The sequence below is a fragment of the Triturus cristatus genome, chromosome 7 (assembly GCF_964204655.1).
Source record: "Triturus cristatus chromosome 7, aTriCri1.1, whole genome shotgun sequence".
Taxonomy (NCBI): Eukaryota; Metazoa; Chordata; class Amphibia; order Caudata; family Salamandridae; genus Triturus; species Triturus cristatus.
The window spans coordinates 544,675,297-544,702,709 of record NC_140590.1 but is presented as its reverse complement, the minus strand read 5'-3'; the positions used below and the strand labels follow the sequence as shown (position 1 = coordinate 544,702,709).

The following is a 27,413-nucleotide window of genomic DNA, read 5'->3' as shown; positions in this document are numbered from 1 at the left end:
GGCGCCATGGCCTCTAAAGCATACATGTTAGGATCTTGTTTAGAAGATATCACGAAAGCTACTGACTGGTCCTCCGATTCAATGTTTAAGGTGTTTTATTACAAACCTATTTCACATGTTTCAGCTGTTGTTATTGAAGAGCTTTGAACCAGCATAATCTGAAGTGTCCGGACATAGAATACAACATTTTCCAGCTATCGTGATTAGAATTTTAGATTCTATTAAGGACACGGAGGCAAGGATTATCCCACCCGTTGGGACAGTTAATAACAACTGCTTTGTTGTATGATTGCTATATTCATATATTTGTTAATACCCACCCTGAGAAGTCGAACCTTTTGGGTTCCCTATTTTCAAATTTGTTTCGGTTTCAGGGAACGATTCTAAACAGAACTAAGTTGATGATTCTTCTGGAGATGGACCACCTCGTTGTTGGTGGATGGCTGTTGCTCCCAGGATTCATGGAATATTTTCTCCGTTGAGAATTGGATCTGCTGTTATTCTCCGTTGTGAGTTGGAACTGTTCTTCGTTCGGACTTTATAGACTGGTTTTGCAAAGAAAGAGGAAGCCAAGATGGTGTCTCTCTATTTTGTTCATTATGATGTGTTGCCATTGGCTGTTTGAGGAGGCGTGGTTCAAAACCTCATGGGAAATGATGTTTTTTACTAAAAGTACTTTATTTTCATTGGCTGCTGTTGAGTCAGTAAAAAAAATGAGAAAGCATAATCCTCACCTCCGTGTCCTTAATAGAATCTAAAAATGTTGTCACGATAGCTGGAAAATGTTGTATTCTCCGTGGATAGTTCCCAACACTTCTATTTGGGACTCCCTTGACAACTATTTTGAAAGCACTAAACCGCTGTGAAGCTCTAACAAGGGAACCTCCCCCAAAACTCCTTGGCGCTTTCCTTCTCAAGTTTGTATCCTAACTATATGAAAAAAAAATCTGAATCAACAACAATTGACTCTACCATCTCAAAAAGCCTGGTGCTTGACTCCTATCTTGCCGAGAACATACATCCCCGAAATACACCTTCACCTAAGTATCCTACAACCTCTTGACTCTACACCTATTAGCCCTTCTTTTCTTTATTCTATCCCCATTAATTCACTTTCTTTCTGATCCGCTTATTCACATATTTTCATACACATATCGTATGTTATTCTTGTCTTATGGGTTATGTGCTCCTGGACTTTTAGACCTTTGCGCCCTAACTATCCATCCAGAGCTTTGCATATCAGACAAGAACTCCTCTAAATGTAACCCATGTATCAAACCCCTGGGTTTTTCCCCCCCTTTTTTTTTTTTTTTTGAAAAATGCATAATAAAATATTTCTGAAATCAAAAAAAGAAACACAAGGACCGCAGGGAGAAAGTATAATCTTAGAACTACACATCCCGGGATCCACAGCCAATTCCTCACAGAGTCCATACGGCGCTACCTTTCTGGGTTTTTCAGTTCTCTTCTTCCACTCAATCAGAATTCCAGTCACAGTTTGGACCACAAGCCCCAGCAGCCCGTAGTCTACTGTACACGGGGAGGGCGGGGGGCATCAAACAATGGCGTTGGCGCAGGCGCCTCGGCGTCGGCGCTCGGAGCGAGTTGAGCGAATAATAAAACGGATCCGCAGAGTGTGCAGGGAGGAGGAAGATGTCGCGGGGTACCCTGCCCAGCCCCCTCGCAGGTTCTACGACGCCCCCAGTCGGCGGCGCTCTACCCGCGCAGCCCGAGAAACCCCAGCACTACACGTACGTAACCAGCAGGGCCCGCGCGCACGGCTGACGTCACGCGCAGCGGCGGTAGCAGAGGGAGCGAGCGTTATTGAGCGACTGAAGAGCCAGAAGGCGAAGGAGGCAGCGTCCTTCCGGTTAAGACCAGCTCCAGCCAGCTCTACAGCGCGGGAAACATACGGGTCCTTGGCAGACTCCGCTAGATCCGTCTGGTAACATTAGGGCTATCCGGTCTCCACAAGCAACCTGTCTCTCAGACATAGGGCAAAGAGAGCCTCCTCATTCAGAGTGCACAGGGTTGGGGCTCACAGCAGGTGCCATGCTCCCTCTTTTCGGTATCCAAGACAGGCCCATTCTTTTCCTCTGCCAAAGAAGACACCCAACCATCAAACCCTAAAGTAGCCATTGTCCCCCACCTATTTGATGTTTGTCATCAAACTCGGTACTACCTAGTTATTGACGTATGTCATTAAACCTGGTCTGTTTTGAACTCACTCCTGTTATGTCGTCGAAGCCTCTTGATACCTCTTGGTATGACTTTAATAAACTCGTCACCATCTCAATGACAAAAGTGCTGTGTGGGACTCTTGCGATTTTACTGATGTGCATTGACTAGGTGCTTTTATTTGAAGGGCATTGGAGAAATGATTCTAATGCCAATGGAAAAGATGGAGGGATACGCAAGAGAATTCGTTTTAGTTGTCTTAGTTTACGAGTTCTTTGTCAGCCAGTGAAGTTCTTGACTTCGCATTTTATTTTTTTGCCTCGCTAGTCTTGAACAGAGTTCTTTCATTAGACAATTAGTGGGTTCTTGGAAATTCTATAAAATAGTTAAACATGTATTCTGACCTCAATCTGCTCACTTTGCAGTTTTTTTTTAAATCCCTGATTATGGCGAAAAGCTATACTGCTCATTCAGTAAGGATGTGTAACCCATACTCTTTATAAACGGTTCTGTTGCACCTGCAACGCTAACTGTTCTTTCCTGGCTTCTTGTCATGAATTATGTTAGTTGTTACCACTACTCTTTCGATGGGAAATAAGAGCCCATGGGTGTTTTGTCACACCATTTTACATATTTTGAGTGACTGATTAAGTATTACAACCTGCTTTGACTGACGTGTGATGTTCGTCCTGGTGGCAAAGTAAAGCGCCTTGCCCAGGAGGGAGAATAAATATTGAGGGAGGTGCTTAGCATGCTGTTTTAATGATCTAAATTTTAAAGTACCGGAGAATTGGCTTGTAGGCAGTCGCAAACATCTGTCTTTACTCAATATTGTCCTGCCCTGACAGTCGTAGTAGTAAGTTTTTCGTTGTGTAGTCTTGCTGCAGAAGAACAAGTCCTGAGGATTGGTAATTGGCTGGATTCGGAACTCGGAGCTAACACTATCTGGATATGGTCTCTGAGGGTTCGGAGGAGCATGGCTCCTTGCATCACTGGACCAGGTGATTATAGTTTGGAACACAAAGTGCTGTACCAGTTTTTAATATCTAAAACAATGTAATCGGTTTGGAGTGTTGGAGAAATGGGTGATTCACTTCAAGCGTGTTGTCAAATGAGTCTGTCCACCGCTCGTTTAATTAGCAAATGGTGCACAAAATGATGTTTCAGTGCATGTAAAAGTGTATGTCCTCAGACTGACTTATAATGTAGTTAGGAAAAAAGCAGTGGTAAGTGTGCACGTCTGTATGAACTCTAATGCAAGCTCTGTGTTGTCTATGATGTAAAGTAGTCATTATTCCTAGTAATTGGACATTCTTGTCTTCAACTCGCACTTCATGCAGACAAATGCATGTCTGTATCTTTCTGTATTCAACTCATCAATTTTGAGTTCCATGTGTTTCTGCGGACACTTTCCTAGATTTTGTCTGGGAAACTAATCACATGCTACACCTATTAGTGTAGTCATATGTGCATGCACCATCTCCTCTTTCTTTTTTGGTTTCTACTGTAATGTGAATTGAATTTAGCATGCATGTGCCAGTTTAGCGTTGGTAAACTGTGCATGACTGAAAATAGGTGATTATGAAGTGCATGTGGGGCTTGGGGCGGTTCAGACTCTGCTTGCTTACTTACAGTGCCATTGTTTATTAATATATTAGGAGCAACCTTTCATTTTTAACATAGTGTGATACCCAGGTTATGGTGGGGAAGTAGATCAAAACTGATTCCTTTTCCGTAATAGGTCTTGTGCATCTACATGCATATTTGAAGGTTAGTGTCTTATGGACGATGAGCAAGTGGAGCTACTGAAGACCAATTCATGATTAAAAGTCTTTTTTTTTTTTTCCCCCTTTCAGAATCATTTGAAGGTGATATCAGGCAGTCCCAGATAGATTGAGTTACAGAAGTTAATGTGTCGTTACATATTCTTCTCTCTGATCTCCTGTGATGACCATTCCATTTAGTTTTAAATTTGTTTAGTGTGTGGTAGTTTGCGTGTATCGGCAGGTAGTGTGATCCAGTGATTGTGCTGTAGAAGATATAGCAATCTGGATGCCGTAAAAAGTGGTTTTAGTGTGACCAACCATTTCTGGCTGGCCGCTCGCAAATTCTTTGAGGGTGTACAGCAGATTATGGTGTTGGCAAGGTAGTGCATGGGAATATCATTTACCGGTTTGAAATTGTTCTCAGTAGCTTGTAGAGGCCCTGTTTTTAGCATAGAGCCACTCAACTTCAGGTCGAAAGGCTGTGGTGGAAGGTTGAGAAAGTCAAGTAAGGTCCTGGCAGCAAAGTAGGCCCAGTAGGGAGAAGGAATATTGAGGGAAGCCCACATCATGAACGAGCTGAGTAAGTCCTTAAGTGAGCGCTGAAGATTTGTAATTGTGATTGGCGTCGGGAATGCATGAGTGCTATGTCTGTTAAATAAAGGGCATATAAGCCAAATTAGAAGAAGTTAGTTGGTTGTTAGAAAATAGACGAATGGTGAGTTGCTTGGAGGCTAGACATTCCAGTGTCTTAGAGAAGAAAGAGAGGAGTGATACTGGTTGATAGACGAGTATCAAAGGCCAGCAGTTTGTTTTTCAGTAGAGACCGTACCCCAACTGATTTGAAACATTTACAAGTGCAGCGACTGAGAAATGAAGTTGGGGAAAGAACAGCTTTGGAAAAAATAGTGAAGATTGCAGTAGGTTGAGGATGAAATGCAGTGATTCCAAAATGTAGCTCATGAGCTGAATATTGCTTGCGGCATCCTAATATGTTGCTTATTTGTGGTTCCATTCCTCAGTTTTTTTTCTAGTGGTAGACAACACAGACAGTTTTTGTTGTGAAAGGGAGCATGCATATCCTTTCCTGATGCCGTTCTTTTCTTGGCTACGCTAACAACTGTTTTCCAGGTGCATGCAAAGGCAGAGAAACCTATTTTCCAGGATCATTGGGCTCAAGACATGTGGCAGGAAACTCTAGTTACAAATTATGATTTATCTAAAGCCCCAAGCTTCCTAGAGAGTCCTCTCTGTTCTAGTCAGCAAGTTTATGTGGGAGATAGTAAGATTAAGTGGCACCCTTTCATGTTTTTCTGTCGAAAAGGTCTATTTCGAAAATGTTATGATACAGCAATAGTGTACCACTAATAGATACTGTATACAATCTTTAAAGTGTAGTACAAAATGTTTCTATTTATCATGTATACAAGTGGAGTATGCAGTTCCTAAAAGAATCAAAAAAGGTAGCAGAACAGGCAGTAGGTTTTGATGGGTCTGAGCAAGCAAATCGTTGGGGATCTGATTGCTCAGAAGCAGGAGCCCTCATGCACCCAGATGGGTGTCATGCTTCATCATTGGGCTGGTGCTGCAATGCCCGACAGGCATTTGCCGGTAGTTTATTAAAATAAGACGCTGTGATGAAGTGTGAGTGAGGGTGCTGTGTGTAGATTGGTGTAAGTGTAGTATAAAAATAACTTGGAGAGACCCTGAACATTTTTATACATAGGACCTCTTGTTAAAAACAAAAACAAAGGGTGCTGTGGTGGAGACAGTGATCCAGTAGAGCTCACAGGAAAGTGGGAATGTTTTTTTTTTTTTTTTGATTTTCAAAAAGCCTTTAAGTAAAAAGTATGCACAGTACAATTACGTAGTTACCACAAATGCAGAAAATGAGGCACATCAATACATTGCAGCACAACAGAGATACTTGCACGTCCATGTGTCAATATAGACCATGCCATGAAGAGGTGTCAGGGACTCGTTGATTGGGGCAAGAGCAAATGCTCCGGGGGAAACACCAAACACAAAAGGGGTGGGCAGAGGGGGGCAAAAGCAAACGCTCAGGGGGAAACACCAAACACAAAAGGGGTGGGCAGAGGGGGGGGATGCCATGGAACAAAAGGGACCGGCTTACGGACCAGCAGCGGCGGCAGCCGTGGGCGGGGAGCGCGGGAGGGGTCGCAGATTGCTGAGAGTCACGGCTTGAGAGATAGGTGACAAGTGGGCCCCATATATCCAGTGGACGGGTTTTAGCTGGCAGGAGATCCCAGAACTCAGACAGTAGGGTATGGCAGCGAGATGCGTCTTCAAGCCAGAGCGGCACCCTGAGCGTGAGTCTGCGACCCCAACACATGGAGACCCTGCGCCTCGCCAGAACCAACAGCATGGCTGTCAAACGACGGGAGGCGTCCGGACAGAATTTAACGAAGCCTAGGAGGCAGATCGTGGGGTCAGGTTGGAGCGGTGAAGAGGTGATTTCTGAGATAATTGCACAGACCTCCTGCCAATATGCAGAGATTAGAGGGCATAACCAGGCGAGATGAGCAAAATCAGCCACAGGTGCAGAGCATCGCAGGCATCTGTCACTGGCCACAAGGCCTAATCTGTGGAGCTGGGCAGGGGTGCGATATAGTCTGTGTATATATTTGAAGTGAATCTGACGCAGACGGTAGTTGGGGGGGCGGGGGGAGGGGAGGCGCTTGATCGGAGTGCAACTGTACAGCCACAGATCTCCGCTTGTGAGATCTCAACTCCCAGGTCCTTGCCCCACGCAATGCACACCCGATCGCTGGAAATGGAGGAAGCCGCAAGTGTGTAAGCATAGATCTTAGTGGATCTTAGTGACCAATTTCTTTGGAGAGGGTGAAGCGTAGAGCATATTGAGAGGAGCCAACGATTGGGGGGGGGGGGGGGGAAGTACAATGAAGTTTTCTGCAGGTCACCCGGAGCTGGTAAAAAATTAGTGTCCATGGGGCCAGCATCGGGAGCAAGCATGAAAAGGGTCTCCCCAGGATACAGATCCGAAATTGTGAGGAGACCGAGGCGAGCAGCGTGTTTAGCCATCCCTGGCGAAGGGAAAGCTGGGTGCCGGGCGATGGGCATGGCGTCTGCCGAAAGCAAATCCGTGCCGGAAATCTTACGAATGCCATCCCAGGCCCAGCGCAAGGTCTCAACCGTATCTATCTTGGTACGTAGAAGCTTCGCCGGGGTGAAGAGTGCAATTGTGAGGGGCCACGGGGTAGCAAGGTCAGCCTCCACTGCCACATGGGGTTGGAACGGAGTAGGGTGGAGCCAGAAATGAAGAAAACTGGCCTGAGGTCTAAGAGCATAGAGCTTAAAATACGGGGCTTCCAGCCCGCCACTCGACATTGGAAGGGTCAGAATTTCGTAAGCAATCCTGGTTGTCGTCCCGCCCAAACCAGAGTAATGAGCAGTGAGCGGACTTGCGAAAAAAAATGAGCAGTGAGAGGGATGGGGATGTTGACGGAAAGTTATAAGAATTTTGGGAGCACCACCATCTTCGCGATCGCTATGCGTCCAGCCAGGGAGAGCGGCAGTCTGTTCCAAAGGGGGATCTTGGACTCAAACCAATTAACCGCGCGGCCGAAGTTGGCCCTCCAGAGCTCATCTACATCCCTGCTCAACCAAACGCCCAGATATCTCGTTGGCTCCGAGGCCCACACAAAAGGATAGTCTGAGTCAAAAGGGGTTGTGACATCCGTAAGAGGAAAGAATACAGATTTGTTCCAGTTAACCGGGATACCGGAATAGCCACCAAAGCGTATCACCTCTCGGACAAGAGGACTGAGATTCTCCTGGGGTGATCAACATAAAGGGTGATCTCATCCGCATACATGAAGACTAGTAATGCCCGCGCCATGAAGCCAATGCCTCTGAGTATGATGCTGCCGGAGACGAGCCGCAAGGGGCTCCATAGCGACAGCAAAGAGCATGGGGGAGAGTGGGCAACCCTGTCGCGTGCCACGCCCGACAAATGGGTTCGGAGATCTGACCGTTAATACGTAGGCGAGCGGTGGGAAGTGTATATAATAGTAGCACCTTGCGTATAAAGATCTGACTGAAGCCCAAACGAGGGAGGAGGTAGAATAGAAAAGGCCACTCCAGGGTATTGAAAGCCTTAGTGGCATCGAGCAGGGCAGCCACTGCCGGAAGGGCCAATCTCAGTCACCCTTAAAGTATAGGGTATCCCTTATGATATCAAAAATCCAATCCAATTGGAAGGGCGGCTGGTCGAGCGGCCCCTACCTCGACTGGCCAGGCAGAAACCTGGGGGACGGGGGAACACCTTCTTAATGGGTGACTGTGCCTTGTCAAGGGAGGTAAAGATGTTGACAAATTTTACCAAGCTCCTTGACGAATGGCTCACCAAAGAGACCTCCTTGAGCCACTGCTCCGCCTCTGAGTCAGCAAGATCCCCCAAGCTTGGGATCTACCTTGATAAGAAGGGAGCGACAGCTGGTTGGTGTTGCCCAAAAATACAATAGCCCTTTCTGCCCACCCTGAAAGAGACTCTGGGGAGATCAGGGAACCTGACATCTTGGCCTCCTCGGCCATGTTCAAGATCTTTGTGAGGGGCCTAAAACATCCAAGAGCTTGTCCTGGCATGCTCGCCAGGACCTGTTGATCCCTTTTCTAGGATCCTTCATACATTTTTGTAATAAAGTGGCCATGCGGGTATCAATCTCTGGAGTGAGGGCGAATTTACCCTCCTGGGAAGGTCGAGGGCATTCTGCCCGGAGACAATTACGGGCCTCTTTTTTTCCAAAGCTTCCCCAGTATGCGCATCCCCACATAGCTGGCAACCATATCGGCTGGGGCCTAATCCGATGGGCGGGGGTGGATGATCTCATTGGGATGAAACATGACAGCGGTGTCCTGAGATGGACGGGAAGGGAGCCACGGTCTTGAAGCGCCAGACTGCTTCCCCTGCATCGGTGGTGGGCAGAGACTGTCTCTTGCAGGTGGCAAATTTGGTTGGGTAGCTAGAAAGGCTTGTTTGAGCCTGTCAATGGCGCTAAGATCCACCCCGTGTAGCGTGCGCGCTTGGCAGGGGGTGGGAACGGGGTCTGATGTCGGGGTAATCCCTGGGGGCCCAGACTGGGGGGCTTGGACCATAGGGAGGCTAGACAGTCGTGCTAAGGCTTGGTCTATTTTTTGTGGTAGCCTCTCCTCTAGGGGCGACATGGCTTCGGCCACCATAGATTAAAGTAGCTACTGCTTCATCGAACTCATTGTCCCAAGGGAGGTCTGCCAGGGTGTTTTCCCCTCCCTGGTAGTCTTCCATACTCATTGGACAATAATGAGGGTAGATGAGTGTTATTAATGGGGGTTTGGGTGACAGACCGAGGTGCCTTATCTTGAAAGACTTTACCTTGCATGGCTGGTTGTCAGCTTAATCTGATGTGCGAGGCTTTCGCTGACTCAAAAGGGACCAGGTCCTGTTGTAAGAAAGGGCCATCTTTCTTGCATGGTATGCCCCCACTTTTTGCTGCATTGCCGAATGTACTTTGACTGAGTGTGTCCTGGGCTCCTGCCAATCAGGTGCCCAGGACCTATGTTCCTTCCCTAAAAACTGTGCTGAAATCTAAAACCCAAATTGGCAAACCCTGGCCACATGTCAGCCCCTGGTAAATGGTACACTAGGTCCCCCGGGCCTTGTGACCAGGGAAGGCCACTAAGGGCTGAATCACTTATTGTGCCACCCTTAGAGGCCCTGTACCCTGACGCAAACACACTGCCCTTGCAGGCTGACTGTCTGGGTATAGAACAAAACAGTGTCGACATGGCACCATGCCCACAACAATACACTGCCGTGGCATACATCAGCCACCCCTCTAGCTGGGTGCCCTATGCCAGTGGTGTGGGTACAGGAGCATGAGCCCTGTGCCCCTACTGTATCCAGGTCCATTCCTGGGCACTGTAAGTGCAGTGCTGCCATTTAAGAGTATATGGTGCTGGGAGATCATCAACACAAACTCCACAGCACCATGATGGCTCCACTGAAGACTGAGAAGTATCAGACATTCCAGCACAAACCCGCACTAATGCCAGTGCAGGATTTAATGTACAATGCACGACAGAGGGCATCTTAGAGATGCCCCACTGAACCTAACCTACAATCCACGTCTGGTCTGAGGGGCTGCCTAGGCTGCCACACAGCAGACATGTTGCTGGACCCCTGGGTAGAGAGCCATCCGCTCTCCTGGGCCTGCAACAATGCACATCCTGGGCGAGGTGCTAGGTCTCCTCCCCCAAGTTGGGCAGGGGAAGCTTCAGAGGCATGCCACCTTTGTAAGCTTCTCCAGGCCACTTGCTGTACTCAGCAACTGGCCCCTACAGGTTCTAAACCCCCCGCTCTGGCGAGAAGACTGACCGGAAACCCCAAGGAAGGACAGGGAGTGTGCCAGCCTCTGCCAACCCCACCCCTCAGGTGGGGGAGGCGAGGTGAAACACATCTCCGGGCTCTCGCCATCTTGAAGATGGGGAGACCTGCCCAATCAGGACTAGGCCACTGCCCCCCCCCACTCACAGGAGAGTGGCAGGATAGGGGGTGTACCCACCTTTATTTATTTATTTATTTATTTACATTTGTTAAGCGCGAACGAATACCCGTAGGCGTCTCGGCGCTAGACCTTAGTAGCTGTCTCTTACCGAGGTGTGGGAAACATCGGGAGATAGGAATACTATCACTGATTAAACAGCCAAGTTTTCAGCTTCTTCCGAAACTGTAAAAGTGAGGGGCAGGTTCTAACATGTTGAGGCAGAGTGTTCCATATCTTTGGGGCTGCGACTAGAAACCGACGGTCACCCCATGACACTGTTTTGGAGCGCGGAACCACTAATTGGTTCAGAGTAGTAGAACGAAGCTGTCTGGACGGTCTATAAGGTATAAGCTTGTCCTTAAGGAGGCGTGGTCCCTGATCGTGAAGCGCTTTGTAAATTATACAGAGTGACTTGAACTTAATCCTGTTTTGGATGGTCAACCAGTGGAATGTTCTTATGGTATCCGTGATAGGTGCAAACTTGGGTGTTCTGGACAAGACGTGCTGATGCATTTTGTATAGTCTGCAATTTTTTTGTTACCCTAGCTTGGGCATTTAGAAAAAGTGAGTTACAGTAGTCTAGTGATGAAAGAACTAGAGAACTGACCATTGTTTTAGCGGCAGTGTCTGGCAGAAAAGGAATGATTTTCCTTATCATTCGGAGTTTATGATGGGCAGTGGCTGCTACCTTGTTTGCATGTGCCATGAAATTAAGATGGTTGTCAAAAATGACTCCCAGATTCCTGACCTTGAGGGTCGGGCTGGGGGGAGTACCAAAGGCTGGTGGCCACCAGGATATAGGCCAGCTCGGGGAAAGGGAGCCAAAGATGATCACCTCCGTTTTATCGGAGTTAAGTTTCAGACAGTTGTCTGTCATCCACTCTCCGATTGCTACCATACCGTTTTTAAAGCGTTCTGCCACCTCCTGTCCGTCACCTTTAATGGCCAGCACTAGTTGCGTATCATCAGCATATGAGGTTAGGCTCATCCCGAATGCTTTGATCACACCCGCAAGGTCCGACACATAGATATTGAAAAGTGTCGGACTAAGGGAGGAGCCTTGAGGAACCCCACACGGAAGTGAACGCTTGGCCGATTGATATGGCCCCAGTGTGACCACTTGCGTTCTGTCGGCCAGGAAGGAGGAAAGCAGATCTCTCGCAGTGTGAAGAATCCCCATCCGTCCGACACGGTCCACTAAGATCTTATGGTCGACCGTGTCGAAGGCTGCCGAGAAGTCTAGCAATACAAGTAATGCTGTCCCTCCCTGGTCACGGACAATTCTAATGTCGTCCGCTGCCTTGAGAAGGGCGGTTTCGGTTCCGTGATACTTTCGAAAGCCAAACTGTGTGTCATCCAGCAGCTGATGTTTCTCTACGTATTCTGAGAGCTGCTGGTTCATGGCTTTCTCCGTCACCTTAGCTAAGAAAGGGAGGCTTGCTATAGGTCTGTAATTCTTTAGTTCCTCCTTATTTAAGTTGGATTTCTTAAGCAAGGGCTTAATCAGAGTGTTTTTTAAGGAGTCTGGATAAGTCCCGGAACTAAAGATGATATTACAAACCTGAGTAAGAACAGGAGCGGTTACATCTATCACATTGGAGAGCACTGAAGACGGACAGGGGTCCAAGGCCGATCCGATTTTGATAGATCTGATAATGATTTTTGTTTGTTCAATGGTAAGAGGCTGAAAACTGGACAGGATGTTTCCTGAGGTGGTATGAAAGGTAGGGGCTCTGGAGGTGAGGGTGGTTGAAATGAACGCTTGGTAAATGTTGTTAACTTTGGAATAAAAGAATTCAGACAATGCGTCGCAAAGTGATTGAGACGGGGACGGATGTAAATCAGGTACGTTGCCGGACAAAGTTTTGGTGATATCATAGAGTTGTCTACTGGAGTTTTTGGCTTTTTCAATTTGTTCTGAAAAGAAGGTTTTTTTGGCAGCAGTGATCAAGATTTTGTAAATGGATAACGATTCTTTATATTTAATCTTACTTTCATTATTGTAATTTCTACGCCAGTGCCTTTCCCTGTTCCGAGTCAGCTGTTTTTGAATACGCAGTTCCTCTGTGTACCACGGTGCGGTTGGTGAGCTTCTGTTTCTAGAATGGAATTTAGTAGGTACTAACTGATTAGTAGCGGCACCTATCCATTCATGAAATTGACGGGTGGCAGTATTGGGATCATCGGATATCTCTGGGCATGTATTGTCCAGTAGTGATTTTAATTCAGTATGGTTGAGATTCTTCCATACTTTAAAGGGGCCTGGCACTATAGCTGTGGGCTTCTTCCTCCATTGTGCCTGTATAGTCAGGCTGCTAAAAATAGCGAAATGATCAGTCCATGAAATAGGAAGAATGTTAATTATGTGTAGGCCCTCTACGTTGGAAAATATACCGTCCAATGTATGTCCTGCCTGATGGGTAGGGGAGGTGACCAGTTGTCTGAGGCCCATTGTTTCTAGGTCCGATGTAAGGGCGGCAGTATCTTTATCGTTTTCTAGATCCAAGTGGAAGTTCATGTCGCCCATTATAGTTGTGGAGTCTTCCGTAGCTATCAATTCAGTTATGACGTGTAAATTAGTCAGGAAGGCTGCTCTCGACCCAGGAGGGCGGTAAAGGAGAACTCCCTCAAAATTAAAAAGAGCTGAGAACTTAATGTCAAAGTGCATAGCTTCACATGAAGCACTGGGAATAGGTGATGTTCGGACTTCGAACTGGTCTCTAGTTATAATTGCTAGACCTCCTCCCTTTTTACCGACCCTATCCTGTCGATAGGCTTTATAGCCAGGAGGCAATGCTACCACTAGATCAGGGGCTGAAGCATCATCAGTCCACGTTTCGGTGATGTAGAGAGTGTCTAGGTTGTTGTCAATGATAAGGTCCGCTATTTCTTGTCTGTGTCTACCCAGTGATCGAGCGTTAATGAGGGCCATATGAATAACCACCTCAGTGGCATCAATTTGCCTTTTGGGCTTGAAGTTCGTATTGTCAATGACAATCACGCTGTTACAGTGGGAGCAGCTAAGTTTAGCGACCATAGGTGTTTGTGATAAGTCGTGTTTGGTGCATCGAGATGAGGAGGTAGGTTGGAGCTTCATCAAAGCCATGGGTGTATAGACTAGCTTAGAGTATAAGGGGGCTGAAGCAGAGTTGTTGGCCCTGGGCACGGGCCAGGCGCAGACGGGCTTGCATTTGGCGCGCCTGCGGTGCGCCCGCTGCGCCCGCCCGCTGCGCGGACGGATGTTCATGTCCTTAATATCCGGTGTGAGGAGGGTGGGAGGCGGCCAGCATCTGCAGCGCTACCCCTCGCTCACCCAAGATGGCCGAACCCCTTCTCCCCAAGCTCCAGGAACTGTGAGCGTGCGCTGGGAATCGGGCTCGAGGAGCGAAGAGGCGTGCAGGTAGGTTTCCCTTCTACCAACAATGCCCAGGATGCAAATACAATGTATCTAAAAAATCACAGATTAAAAATACAGCAGAACAAAACCCCCGGCTTCCGCCTCAGGGGAGAGACATCTAAGGAGGTCAACGCGAAGCGTTTTACAGGTGTTTAAGTACTCTGGGAGGGCAGGAGGCGGCCAGCATCTGCAGCGCTACCCCTCCCTCACCCAAGATGGCCGAACCCCTTCTCCCCAAGCGCCAGGAACTGTGAGCGTGCGCTGGGAATCGGGCTCGAGGAGCGAAGAGGCGTGCAGGTAGGTTTCCCTTCTACCAACAATGCCCAGGATGCAAATACAATGTATCTAAAAAATCACAGATTTAAAATACAGCAGAGCAAAACCCCCGGCTTCCGCCTCAGGGGAGAGACATCTACCTGTTTTAGGTAGATGTCCCAGTACTGAGCCTAGGAGCCGAGCACTGGATTACAAAAGTAACGAGATCATACCTGCAACTTGAATTTCCTCCCGTAGGATAACATTGCCTAGTTTTTGCTGAAAAAGTTTCAAAGTGTCTATTTTGCAAACTTACAAATATTCGTTACAAATCGCCTGTATAACCTAAATGCATTCTCTCAACTGCTTACAGGTGGTACACTAGTACAGGATCCAACACCGAGCTAGAAAAAGTAACAATAACCCCACTTACCTGCTAAGTGAATTTCCTCCCATAGGATAACAGTGGTGATTTCATTAGGAAAAGTTTCTGAGTGTCAACTTTTAGAATACCAAAATATTGCTTAAAAATCACAACAGTAACTAAATCGTATTTACTCACCTGTTTCGAGGGACTGTCCCAGGACTGTATCTAGGATCCAGTCCTGGAGTTAGAAAAGTAATCCTAAAAGTAATCAATTGCATTTAACTTGAAATTCCCATTGAGCTCAATGTTTTATTGTGTTTGAAATTGTGTTGCCTAGTGCAACAAACTATTGCGTTCAAAAGTCAATTGCCTATTGCAAAGTATTTAACTAAAGCATCTCATTCTGAGAAAGTATATTTTGATACCTATTGTTGGTTCTAAAATAAAACAACCATATATTTTTATATACAAACCATTGGCCTAGAGTTCAGTTCTTGAGTGTGTGAGACAATTTGCTGACTGTGTACAACAAATACTTTACACTGTCCTCTGATACTGCCTTACTGCTCGACCAAGCTACCACTTTAGAGAGTAAGGTTATATCTAACTTTAGCCTCTGCCAAACCTCTGGGGACTGTGGACTCTGTACTCACTGTACCTATTTGGGAACAGTATATACAGAGCCACTTTCCTAGAACCGTGCACAGTAATACCTGGCACAAAATATATATTTTCTCTCTTGATGATAATCTGCCCTGGATATGTGCCCAACAGGCGTTCAAGTGTCACCATTACCGACTTTGCTGCCTAAATTAAACGGTGCCTGTGCAGCAGAGCATAATTAATGAAAGATCGGACGATAAAGATTGCGCGATGCAATCAAATACACTGCAAAGGCGTCCTCCTTGGGCCGGGTGCTCGCAGGTACTATGGCGCGCTGTTCAATCCCTCAGGAATTTAACCGTGCGCCTCGTCCCGCTGCCTCACATGGCCCCTGGCGGCGGGAGGTCAGTAACGAGTGTACCAGGAAAAAGCTGCGTAGGAGCGGAGACGCGGCTTGCCAACAAGAACGCAGGCACATCCTGAGCGTTCAGTGGAAATAACGGATACGCCGAAATGCTAAAATAAAAACAGCGGCACAGCGGGAAACGTTGAAATGACAGATAAGCACAGCGGCACAGCAATAAGGAAAACAAGCACAGCGGTAAAGCAATAAAGCGAGTGCACACCCTCAAATAACCAAAGGAATTTGGCAGAGCCTCATTAACACGGGCAGAGCTACGCAGAAGATATACAAGCAATTCCATACAAGCAATTAAACAAGATAGAGCACAACTGAAAGACAAAAAATTCCCACAGAGTAGGAAAGGCACTTATCTCGGCTACGCAGCAGCGAAGAAAGAAGATGAAGGGCCAGTGAGGACCGACTATGTTGGGGCTGGAGTGTCCCTGATTGGAGGCCTCAGGACTGTTCCTGATTAGACACTTTTCTTTACTACATTTTTCTCAAGGGTTCATGTGAAATGTGATCTTGTTTGTTAAATTTGGCTACTGTTAATAAAAGTGAAGAGAGAAGGCATGATCCTCGCCTCCAGTCCTGACATAGAATTTATAATTAAAGAAAATGTCATTTACTTTTGAAAGTCCCTGGATCTTATTGAAGAATATACCAAACTTCAAGATACTCATGAAAATTAGTTAAATGTTTGAAATGCAATTTCTTTTTAGAAAGAGCACAAAACCCACGAAAATAGCTGTACCCAGTTTGCATGGCAGTGCGGTACGATCTATCCATAGGTTTTGGAGGATGGACGTTCGTCACAGTGCGTAGTGGTTAAAGTAAAGATGGATTGATTGCTAGTCAGAAATTATGATAAAACCGACTGGTTTTCGCGTTTAGTAGCTCCAGAGCGTTGGTTGAGTGGTGATTGGTCTGAAATTAACTGGGAGATGGCCTATTCTGTAATTGGCTGGTGGGGATTTAGGTTTAAGTCCCCAAGTGGGTGTGGGGTGAGGTGGTTTCAGATAGATCTGTGACCATGTCAAGGTTCATGAAGAACTAACCAGTGGTGGCTGGTGAGCAGTCGAGAGCTAGAATATTTGCTTTTAAAGGATCAACAATGGAAGTGAAGTGAAATTAAAAGAAGGTAACAGGTTTGATTGGTGCAGTGTCACCATCCATAGTATTTGTATGCATTATGATTATCGCAATACCGACTCCTCCACATATGCAGTTGTTTTGTAGTGTGTGAATGAAGGTGGCTTGGATGCTGTAGGAGGTAGTGGCAAAAGTCGTTAGAACCAATCCATGGCTCACTGATGGCAGTTAAGTGTGCTGTGGATGTCCAAATGATCTATGTGGAACAGTGCTTTGAATGTTTTAACTATTTGTTGAAGTCAACGTAAAAGCTTGTTCATTGCTTTTGCTTGTTCTCTTTTGGATATGAGTTGTGTGATAGTAGTCCAGTATAGCCAAAACAAAGCTACCTGGTAACCTAGTGCACTTGTCAACAAAATGATTTAATTTCCCCCTACTCACTTAATATTGGTGTGTGTGCTCTAACCATTTTCTCTATTTTGGAATCGTTTTAGTAACACCTGAAACCATTTAAAAAAACTTGAAATTACTGTAAGCAAGATCCAGTGTTCTTAATTTTGTGAGCATGTTAGCTGTTGGTCAGTGTAACAGTATTGAAAAACACCTCACTGGGCAAAGATAGGTTTGAAATTGATTGATGCCACAGTCTCCTGCAACAGACTATTCAATCCTGTTTGAGTGAAAGCCTTCCAAGTTGAAATCTCACCATGCATGGAGGAGAAAAATACCCTTTTTGGTTTTTCCCTTACTAAAATGCAAACCCATACTGCTTAACCTAAAACTACATTTGAAAACCAAAACATAAGTGATCTAATAGTTTTTAAACAATTGAATGTCTTTAAGAACAACATAGGTGTTTAACAGTACAATATTAGTGAAAGGCAAACTGCAATATGCCCATAGACAATAGTCCCTTGAATCAAAGAGATAATGGCTGATTTTTCCCAAAGAAAGCTGGTTTCTTATGCATGGTCCCCTTTTTTTTAATTTTTTTTTTAATTAATATATAGCCTTTCCACCTCCTCGAGTTGTGCCGGGACACTTACGCGGTGGTGCATGTCAGTGTCCGAGGTTGGCCCTGTATTCAATTTAAATCGCCGCACAAACTGCACGCGTGCACTCCTTCCGTAAAATCACCCGTGATCAAGGCATTTGTCGCCGAAACGCGTTGGGATTTGTTCCGGCTTGGTACCGAAAAATAAAAAACTTTTCCCAAGCGCTTTGGATTTCTGCATGTGTATCGGAAGGAGTGCACGCGTGCAGTTTGTGCGGTGTGTGTGTGTGTGTGTGTGTGTGTGTGTGTATATATAAATATATATCATATCGTTCTTCACCATGTGCAAACCTCACATCAACTACATCCCTCTTCAAGCTTTCCAACTTCGAGATTCCTTAATCCCTGGCACATTCCATATCACCTTCCACATTTGCCCAAGTATGCCAATGACGCATGTCCCATGCTCTTCCATTCCTGTCTTAATGGCATTCTTGAACAGTTTACCACCTCCAAAGGTCTTGTAAACTGCCTATTTCTCCCTCCCTACTGATTCCCTAATCCTCACCCACTGTTAGAAATGGGATTCCTGGTTGGCTGAGGTATACACCCACATCAGGCAGGAACCACCACTAGTCAGAGTAAGCTAAGTACACACTAAAAGATAACCTGTGCTCACCCACTGGTAGCTTGGTACAGATCAGTCGGGCTCATCTGAAGAGGCAATGCGTTAAGTATTTGTGCAGCACACACAGTAATGCAATGAATACACCAAAAACAATCCACACAGGTCAGTAATAGCAAAATGAGACCAAAACATTTCTCAAGATATGCACATTTGAAGAATACCAAGAACCACTGGGTTGAATCGTTCTTGAATGTCGAAGGGGCACTCTCATTCAAAGCATTTTGTTCGAAGTAGGCAAAAATGCAAGATTAGCAAACACTGGAGTGCCGTAAGAACACTTAAGTTGGATCGGGTAGTCACAGTATCGCTGACTGGTTTCTACTACCCAGCGCAAACAGAGGAGTTTGAGCAACACAGTCCCGCTACTGAGGCAGACTCCTCAGCCCCGTCAATGGGAGCCCGAAAGCTGACGGGACCTCAGAGGTCTGCATTAGAACTTGGAATACTTAACCTGCTGTCTGTTCAGCATCATCCTAGACAGTACAACTGGGGAACCTGTCGACGGTCTCAGCAAGATGTCCTAATCGGGCACAAAAAACCTAGGCAGTGTCTACTGCTAGGAGAGTTTGTCAAAGCGCCAAGAGGTCTCCATCTTTATAATCTTTGCTAACCCAGCGAGAGACTTCTAGAAGATACCCCTCCCTTCATCTGCACTGTAGGTGCTGGCTATACACTGCGTCAAGGTCACTCAACACAGCTGGCCAGGTTCTGATGATAGCGGAGTCAGAATTCTTCACACATCTTTGGACACTGTATGTATCCCACACTGTCTGTTCTAACAGCTTATCTTTCTCACTTGGTGACATAAGCAATATGTGTGTGTGCAAGTAACCTGGGCCTGCCTGTGTTCACAGCTGAAAGGCAGGGTCAGACAGACCCAAGATGAAACTGTGCTTTCAAATATAGTTCAAGCAACATGGTGTCAATGGTCCATAGACTATCTCACCATGCATAATTCCCTGGAGCATTACACTCCACTCCTTGACCATTGACTAATAATTAGCATAACGTATAGGTGTAAAAGTTATGGGTTTAGGACTATATAAGATTAGGCACACATTGCATACAGCAACAAATAGATGTCAAAATACAAATTATAATGAAAATGACACTGAAAATATAGCGATGTTGCCCAATATCAGGCAAACATCCAAATAACCAATCCCACCACCCATGACCACCTCCTGCTTTACTTCGTTGACTAATTCATGCAGTGTATTATGGTGCAAATAGATGGATGTGTAATGGTCAAACAAATTGAAACACCATCCATTAAAATCTGCAAAGTCATAGTTTTTAAAAGCAAATAGTCAATAGCAGCCATATTTTGTATAGCTGCTTTTCTTGTTCCCTGAATATCCAATAGCAATTTAGCTAAAGTAGTAGAAGTTTCATTTATATGTTTCAGCCTTAGACATACAAACTTGTTTAATATTCTAGAATTATACATAGTCAACTCAGGAATGCCTACTATGGATGTAGCTAGACAGTTATCAGTTTTAGATAACAAAGTAATTTCAGAATCTCAGTATTTAGACAATTGAAATGCGCAGCTAGCATAGTGAGAATGTAAAGCTGAATGCAAACATAAGTCCTAATTGTGTTAAGGCACACAGTCCACCAGTCGGGTTCGCTGGAATGTGTTGCCCCACGAAAAGAGCCATCTCTTGGATAAATCAAAAATGCCTAAAGTGACTAGCAACATACACTGTGTTTGCAAGACACATTGTTATTTACAGTGGTACACATACTGTCGCTCTGTAACCCCACAATGTACATTCATCTCTAGAGATGTTATTTATAGAACCATCAAGCTTTAGCTACTGACACTTGCCTATTTTAGCAGGATCACATGTAAGGTTGAAACATATGTCCCCAACAGAGATATCGAAAGTTATGATACAAGTCATATTTTTCCACAGATTTCCTTTTACCTCAGGGCAAAGCTTGCAGTACTCCTATAGTGAGAGGTTGGTTCTGACATGGCTCTCCACCACCACCTCCTCAGCGTTGGGTAATATTAACAAGCATTTGCAATACAATAGGTCTTGCGTTTGCGAGAGTTTGATCTATTTTTATTGTAAATGACATTGCCTTTTATTTGTTTTGGTTTTTGAAACATAAAAGCCATTGTCATTTACAATGCCAATAGGTCAAACTCGCGTAAATGCGAGACCTATTGCATTGCAAATGCTTGTTGTTACCGAAAAGCCCTTTCCACAGCGCATACTGGCTCCTTTAACGTTACTCCCAAAAACAAACAAGTACAGGTAAAGCACGAAATGGCTTTGTGTTACCAAAAGCACAATGCTCCAGCACTGGAATTATAATCCACATAGTGGCAGAACTTAAATCTCAATGGCAGGAGTCAGGAGGCCTCACAAGGAACATATTAACCTGTAATAATGTGCTAGATTCTGTTGGAGGAATATGGTTAAAGACCAGTGTATACACTGATGAAAGGCATGTGAGTCCAGGACAGTGTCTCCTATGAATGAGCAGTGCGGACCCTGAGTAACAGTCTCTTAATCATGCAGTTTTGCCATCTGCGCTAGTCTCGTTGTCATCGGCGCTAGTCACGTTGTCATCGGCGCTAGTCTCGTCGTCATGGCGCCTAGTCTCGTCGTCATGGCGCTAGTGTCGTCGTCATGGCGCTAGGCTCATTATCGCGCTATTTTCATTGTTGTCATCATGGCTATTCTCATTGTTGTCATGGGCACTAGTCCCATTAGTATCATCAGTGCTGTTCTCATTGTTGTCAGGAGCGCTATTCTCATTGTTGTCATGGGCACTAGTCCCATTGGTGTCATCAGCGCTATTCTCATTGTTGTCATGGGCACTAGTCCAATTGGTATCATCAGTGCTATTCTCATTTTTGGCATCTGCACTAGTCCCATTGGTATCATCAGCGCTATTCTCATTGTTGGCATCGCCACTAGTCCCATGGTTATCAGTGCTAATCTCATTGTTGGCATCAGCGCTAGTCCCATTGTTATCATCCGTGCTATTCTCATTGTTGGCATCGGCACTCGTCCCATTATCATCAGTGCTATTCTCATTGTTATCATTGGCTCTAGTCCCATTGTTATCATCAGTGCTATTCTCTCAGGAGCACTAGTCCCATTGGTATCATCAAGGTTACTCCCATTCACTTAGAACAGGTGTTGAAAACACTGAAATGTGGTGCCTGTTGCGGTTGCTGTTGTCTTCCTGAAGAGTTTGAAACGCCCTTGCTGTTGACTTTACTTAAAGAGCAGATCTGCCTTCCGAGGAATCGGACACAGTCTGGGTATCTGCTACAGCTGATTCTGGAAGGAAGCCAGGCGCTGACCAAAGCAACCTCCATGGGTGACAATGTATATGCTACGAATGTTGTCTGCTGTGAAGCTTAACGATTTCACCGTCTGCCAACCACATACAAATAGATAGACTTTGTTTTATAAACATCAGAAAAACACTGCAAATATTCAAGAAGGCATAGCCTAGTCGATGTAGCCTAAAAATAGATTTTTGTTCGTGCTCGAAAGAGGGTGGGGGCACACCCGAAACTGAAAGAAATTGGAACGAAGGGTGAGACATTAAGATGCAGTGTGTAGGAGGGCAGGGGCATGAGGGGTTATGTGTAAGATCTATACTTATTAACCTTAACCCTCACATTTTTAAGTGATGTTGACGGCTTTTAGTGCTGGTCCAAATGATGACTGGCATATGTATTAAGTATCTGTATAGAGCGAAAGGCAGCGAAGCGCTAAATGTATATGGCATTTCTACAGTTAATACCTATATATCAGCAGGCACCTGTTCCATTTCTCATCTCCCTGTATCATTACAACTAGAAAGTGGTCTTTTCCTGTAGCTATGATTTCAGCAGGATTAGGGGTGTTGTTGGGGAATACAATCCATACTTTGGCTCCTGGATTATCAGCGGAGCCGAACCCTACCTTTACTCATACGGTAAGAAGGGCTGGGGTAGTCTCCTTCTTAACAATTCCTCCATAAACTGTCATGATGATAATCTAGGCAACTCTATCTCTGAGTTGTACTACTAAATCAGTGTCTACTGTTCAACAGTATCATTTTTATCTCCTTGGTGATTAGTCTGTTATCCCTCCCAGAATGTTGATACCTTTTAAGGCAAGCCCGGATTGAGGGGCAATCAATCCAAAATGCTCTGGGGAAATCTGAATTCCAACCCCAGTTTCAAGTAAAGCCGTATTTCCGGATATCAGTCTGTGCATCTGTAAAGCATGTAAATCAAGATCTGCAGCCTCTATGGTGGCCCGATAATGGTGCCAAAGCTCCGGGAGTTGTCTCCCAGTACAAGATAGTGTTAGTGGCCACGTGAGGCTGAAACGGCAAAGCTGGTGTCACCATTCACATTAATGGAGTTTCTTCTTTTGTGAAAGGTCTGTTGTTCAAAAATGACAATGCATCGTGCAAGTTATCCCTCCAACCTTTTAATGACCCAGCTGACAGTTTTTTAGATGAGCTTTCAATAATCCATTCATCCTCTAAATCCAGCCCGGAGCTTGCGGGTAATAAGAGATATTATATATCCACTCTATATTGTGCTGTGCACAATGATACTGCACTAATTTGCATTGAAATGGGAAACCTTGTCATTTTGGATCTGCAATGGAATACTATAATACAAAATAAGTAGATTCAAATGTTTTTTAGTATTCTGCTGAGTGACACGTTTACAAGGAAAGGCCATCAAGTAGCCAGAGTCAGTATCCACCTCCTTAGATGCATATTGACAACCCCGACTAATAATTGACATTGGCCCAATGTAGTTGATCTGCCATATCTGTCCTGTCAGCTTTCCCCTACCTAGCTAACCTCGCACCACCTGTGGGACTGGTCTGTGTTGTGTATGCTGACAAAAGGGACATTGCATAATCGCAGTTTTGATCAAATCTAGGGGAATATGCATCCCTCTAGTCTCTGCCCACCCGTTAATGGCTTTCTCTACCAACTGTCCATATTTTTTGTGTCCCCACTTAGCCATTACCACTAAATCAGAACCCTGTGTCGCCACCTCAGCCTCCAAAAGTTTGGCTTTTTTATCTGCAAAGGAATGACTCCACCGTTCGGAGTCTGTTGGGCAGTGGGCATCTACATGATATACAGTAACTTTGCTTTGCGGTAACATTTCCCAACTCCTTACCAAGTCTCATATAGGCAGCAGTTGTACTGCTGGTGTGTCCTTTCCACCCGAACCTGTAATTGTTAAATACTGTCCTTTGATTTGTTTTTGATTTCCATGTATTAAAGCGGCCTCGTCTCCGGTATCCACTAGGGCTAGCACATTTGGGATGTTCCCATTCTTCCAATAAATCTCAATTGTAACCAGGGGTCTGTTATCCTTGCAAGTCCCCCCCCCCCCTACATTGGAGCTTGGCCACTTCCCTAATCTGAATTCGCCCTGCTCTCTTTTGCCCATGTCAAATCCGGATTAACTCTTTAATCTTCAGGATGCTCCTCATCTCTGTTCCCTCTGCTGCTCTTTTCCTCGTCTGCATGGTCATAACTGATACCCACCCCATCAGACATGACTCTTTTTCCCAGGCGTGCTCTCACTTTCACTCCTCCTTCACCTGCTTATTATCCTTCTTATTCACATTTCTACTTCCTTTTTATAGAAGCCTCGCCTCTGATACATCTCCCACATACTCTTGGTATCAATGCCATCAATTTCTTCACTTGACACGCCGTCTTTCAGCAATGCCATAAACCTGTTTCTCCTGGACACTCTATCAGTACGAGTTTCAGAGTGGGAGCACCTCTGTCTTGTTCCACTTCCCCAACTCACCCAAGTCACGTACTACCTCCAGCACCTGAAACAAGGGATTTTCGGTTTGATTAATCAATGTCATTATAACATGTTTGTAAGCTGGGAGGCGTAAACGAGAACATCAAATTAATAGGAGCACCCATGAGAATTGCAGTGTTAATCACCTTCTTTCATTCTCTGTATCGCATCCCTCAGTGTAAACCAGAGATTATCAGTTGATGGCCAATCTGACTCATTTGGGTATTTGCGTGAATCTTTCTGCTGCTAACCGCAGTAAAGTGGTCGGAGCATTTCTCTGGAACTTCCTAAACCCATCTTGCACAAAAGGATTGTTGCTTCATATACTAAACTTCACCGCTTCTCCCTGATCTAAATCACTCCCTGATACACTAAATCAAACAGGCGCACCATCCATGCAATCAATGTTTCATCCGACCTCTTTCGGAATCTATGATATCACTAATCTCCTGCTGTGTGAAATCCTCCAAGGAGTTCAGCGCAAGCCCCTGTGGATGTTGCTGCAACTTTTGCCGGTATATTGACTGTGCCTCGATAGTCTTCCGACCCTCCGTCTCATTCTGACTAATACCTTGAAAACACTCTTCCCCCAAGGTTTGACGAAAGCTCTGATGAATCCCATATGTTACAATCCCACTCCTCTGGGTTCCAATTTAAACCAGCCTTAGCAATATCCAAATGCACCATTCTCTTGTTAACCCTTCCTCTTCGCTTCTTCCACTTATACAGTGCTACCCATTTTGCCACTTTTTCAGCGACAATCTAATAAGTTTCCAACTTATCTTGCAACAATTTATTCTGACATAACATTACGGAAGTATTCTTGGCTTCCCTTAACTGTTTTTCCTTTGCTTCATACTCCTTTTCTAACTGAATTTTTTCATGCATTTTCCTATAAGCATTTAAGAGGATCCAGCCTCTTTGACCCAATGTACAAAACTCTTTCCCTTTTTCAGTTGGCCCTTTTTGCAAGCAAATACATACATCTGGCTGTGCATCAGACATGCACGCACTCCAGCTCTCACTCAACCGAGCATAATACGAGCAAGCTAACTATATGGAACTAATTCTCATCCTGGTATTACATTTGGTATCTGGGAACCTGCTTTATACATTTTTGTTTTTCTACCAAACATTCTGCCCTTTCACTTCGTAGCCTGTTCGTGACGCCAAGATGTCTTGCATTTTCTTCAGAATACCCAAGCAACACTTCAAAATGCCAGTACACAACGGGAACACTCTTCAAAATAGGACTCTTCACACTTTATACTCCCAAAATACAACATGAACAAAGCTCAATACTCATTTGCCAAGTAAAGAGGAATATTTATTTCTGCAAGTTTCCATATATCAGATCTCAATAATGCACATGCAAAATAAATGCATATAGTGAATGTATATACACAAGAATAAATGCATAGAAGGATAACTGCATGTACACAAGAATAAATCATTAGAACTTGGAATACTTCACCGGCTGTTTGTTTAGCATCATGCTTGCCAGCACAACTGGGGAACCTGACAGTCTCAGCAGGAGGTCTCAACCTTGCACAAAACCCTGGGCAGTGCATCCACTTCCAGGAGAGTTCCTGTCAAAAGTGCCAAGTCCTCTGTCTTTAAACTCCTTCATTAACACAGAGCGAGACTTCTAGAAGCTCCCCCTTCCTTAATCTGTGCTGGCTACACCTTGATGAGAGCGGAGGCAAAATTCTTCACATTCAAAACCTTAGAACAGACAGTGTGGGGTGTGTACAGTGTCTAACAGCTTATCTTTCTTGCTCGGTGAAGTGAGAAATATAAACAATCTGTGTCTGCGCAAGTAACCTGGGCCTGCCTGCGTTTGCAGCTGAAAGGCAGGGTCCGGCAGGAACAAGATGAAATCGTGCTTGCAAATGTAGTTTAAGCAACATGTAGTCAATGGTCAATACACTGTCTCACAAATGTATAATTGCCTGTAGCATTAAACTGGCATTGGATGGCCCAAGGCAGCTGGGGTGATGTAGTTGCTGCACTCCACTTTGCCTAGGCAACGCATTCTAAGGCAATACAGCTGATCTGGTTGGCACTCAACCTGAGGCGCAGCTCTCGTCTCGAGTCTATGCACAGGGCGAGAACGTGGTGGAGCACAGAACATCGGCCTCCCACGGTGGAGCACTTGTCTTTAGAGAAGTCAAGCGTGGAGTTTTAGGAGGTTTTAGCTGCCGGACTCGAAGTCCCATGAGAGAGCTGGTATGTCATAAGTCTTTGAGCCTTAAACGTTTAGGAACGGAGGCAAGCCAACAAGCCCTTGGAGAACTTGCAGCACAACAAAAGGTGGTTACAAGCCACATTCAGTGTCTAATTTTAGGGGGTCAGAGCCCCAGTACTTATACCCAAAAGTGCCTTTGATGTAGGGTTGGCTTTAAAGGAGTTCTCTGAAGTGCACAAGGATCCCTTTCAGCCCAGTTCGGTCTGGCTATCGGTGGATGGGTTATCCGTACCTTGTGTGTTGGCAGGACACTACCTATTCATTTGGAGTGTGATTCCCCTCCCAACCCTCCTAGCCCTGGAAGACCCATTGGAATGCAGATGACTACAGATGCAGTTCATTGACCTGTGTTGTGGCTGTCTAGAGGGAATGCACAAATGTAACTGTCACCCAGCCCAACCCAAACGTGTATTACAGACAGGCTGTTAGACACACAGAGCAATAAGTGCAGATAAATGCCTACTTTCTAAAAGTGGCATTTCTAAAACCGGTTTAAACCAACTGCACCAGCAAGAAGGATTTATCGTTGCCAATCCAAAGATCTAAAACATGAAAAAACGACTCTTCTCTGATCAGGAATTACCACCTAATAAGGTATAAGGGTAGTCCCAATGCTAACCTATGAGAAGGCCATGCCTCAAAGTAGAAAAAAACTAAATGGGCAGTTTGTCACTACCAGGACATGTAAACCACAATTGTACATGTCCTACTTTTTACTTACATAGCACCCTACCCGTGGGACCTACCATAGGAGTGACTTGTATGCAATAAAAGGGGATTTTAAGGATTTGCGAGTAGTTTTAAATGGCAAGTCAAAGTGTCAGTTAACTGCACACACATGCCCTGCAATGGCAGGCCTGAGCTATGTTTGAAAGTGTACTTCTGTGGGTGGCACAATCAGTGCTGCAGCCCACTAGTAGCATTTCATTTTACAGGACCTGGGAATATGTTCTACCACTTTATAAGGGACTTGTATGTAATTTTAAATATGCCAGTCAGGTGTGCACCAATTGCATGTATGTTTAGGGAAGAAGCATGTTTACTCTA

At 45.2% G+C, this 27,413-nt stretch overlaps 1 protein-coding gene across 6 annotated transcripts in view; it reads left to right on the top strand.

Moving 5' to 3' along the window:
• The first annotated feature begins 1,498 nt into the window (after positions 1 to 1,498).
• Positions 1,499 to 27,413, top strand: part of UNK (unk zinc finger) — a 683,439-nt gene continuing 657,524 nt past the window's right edge. For 4 of the 6 annotated variants that reach the window (XM_085616974.1, XM_085616972.1, XM_085616973.1 and 1 more), the window contains exon 1: positions 1,759 to 3,179. In XM_085616974.1, the coding sequence (XP_085473100.1) occupies positions 3,130 to 3,179 (50 nt within the window). In that variant the 5' untranslated portion in view covers positions 1,759 to 3,129. The other 2 variants (XM_085616970.1, XM_085616969.1) reach the window with 1 other exon arrangement.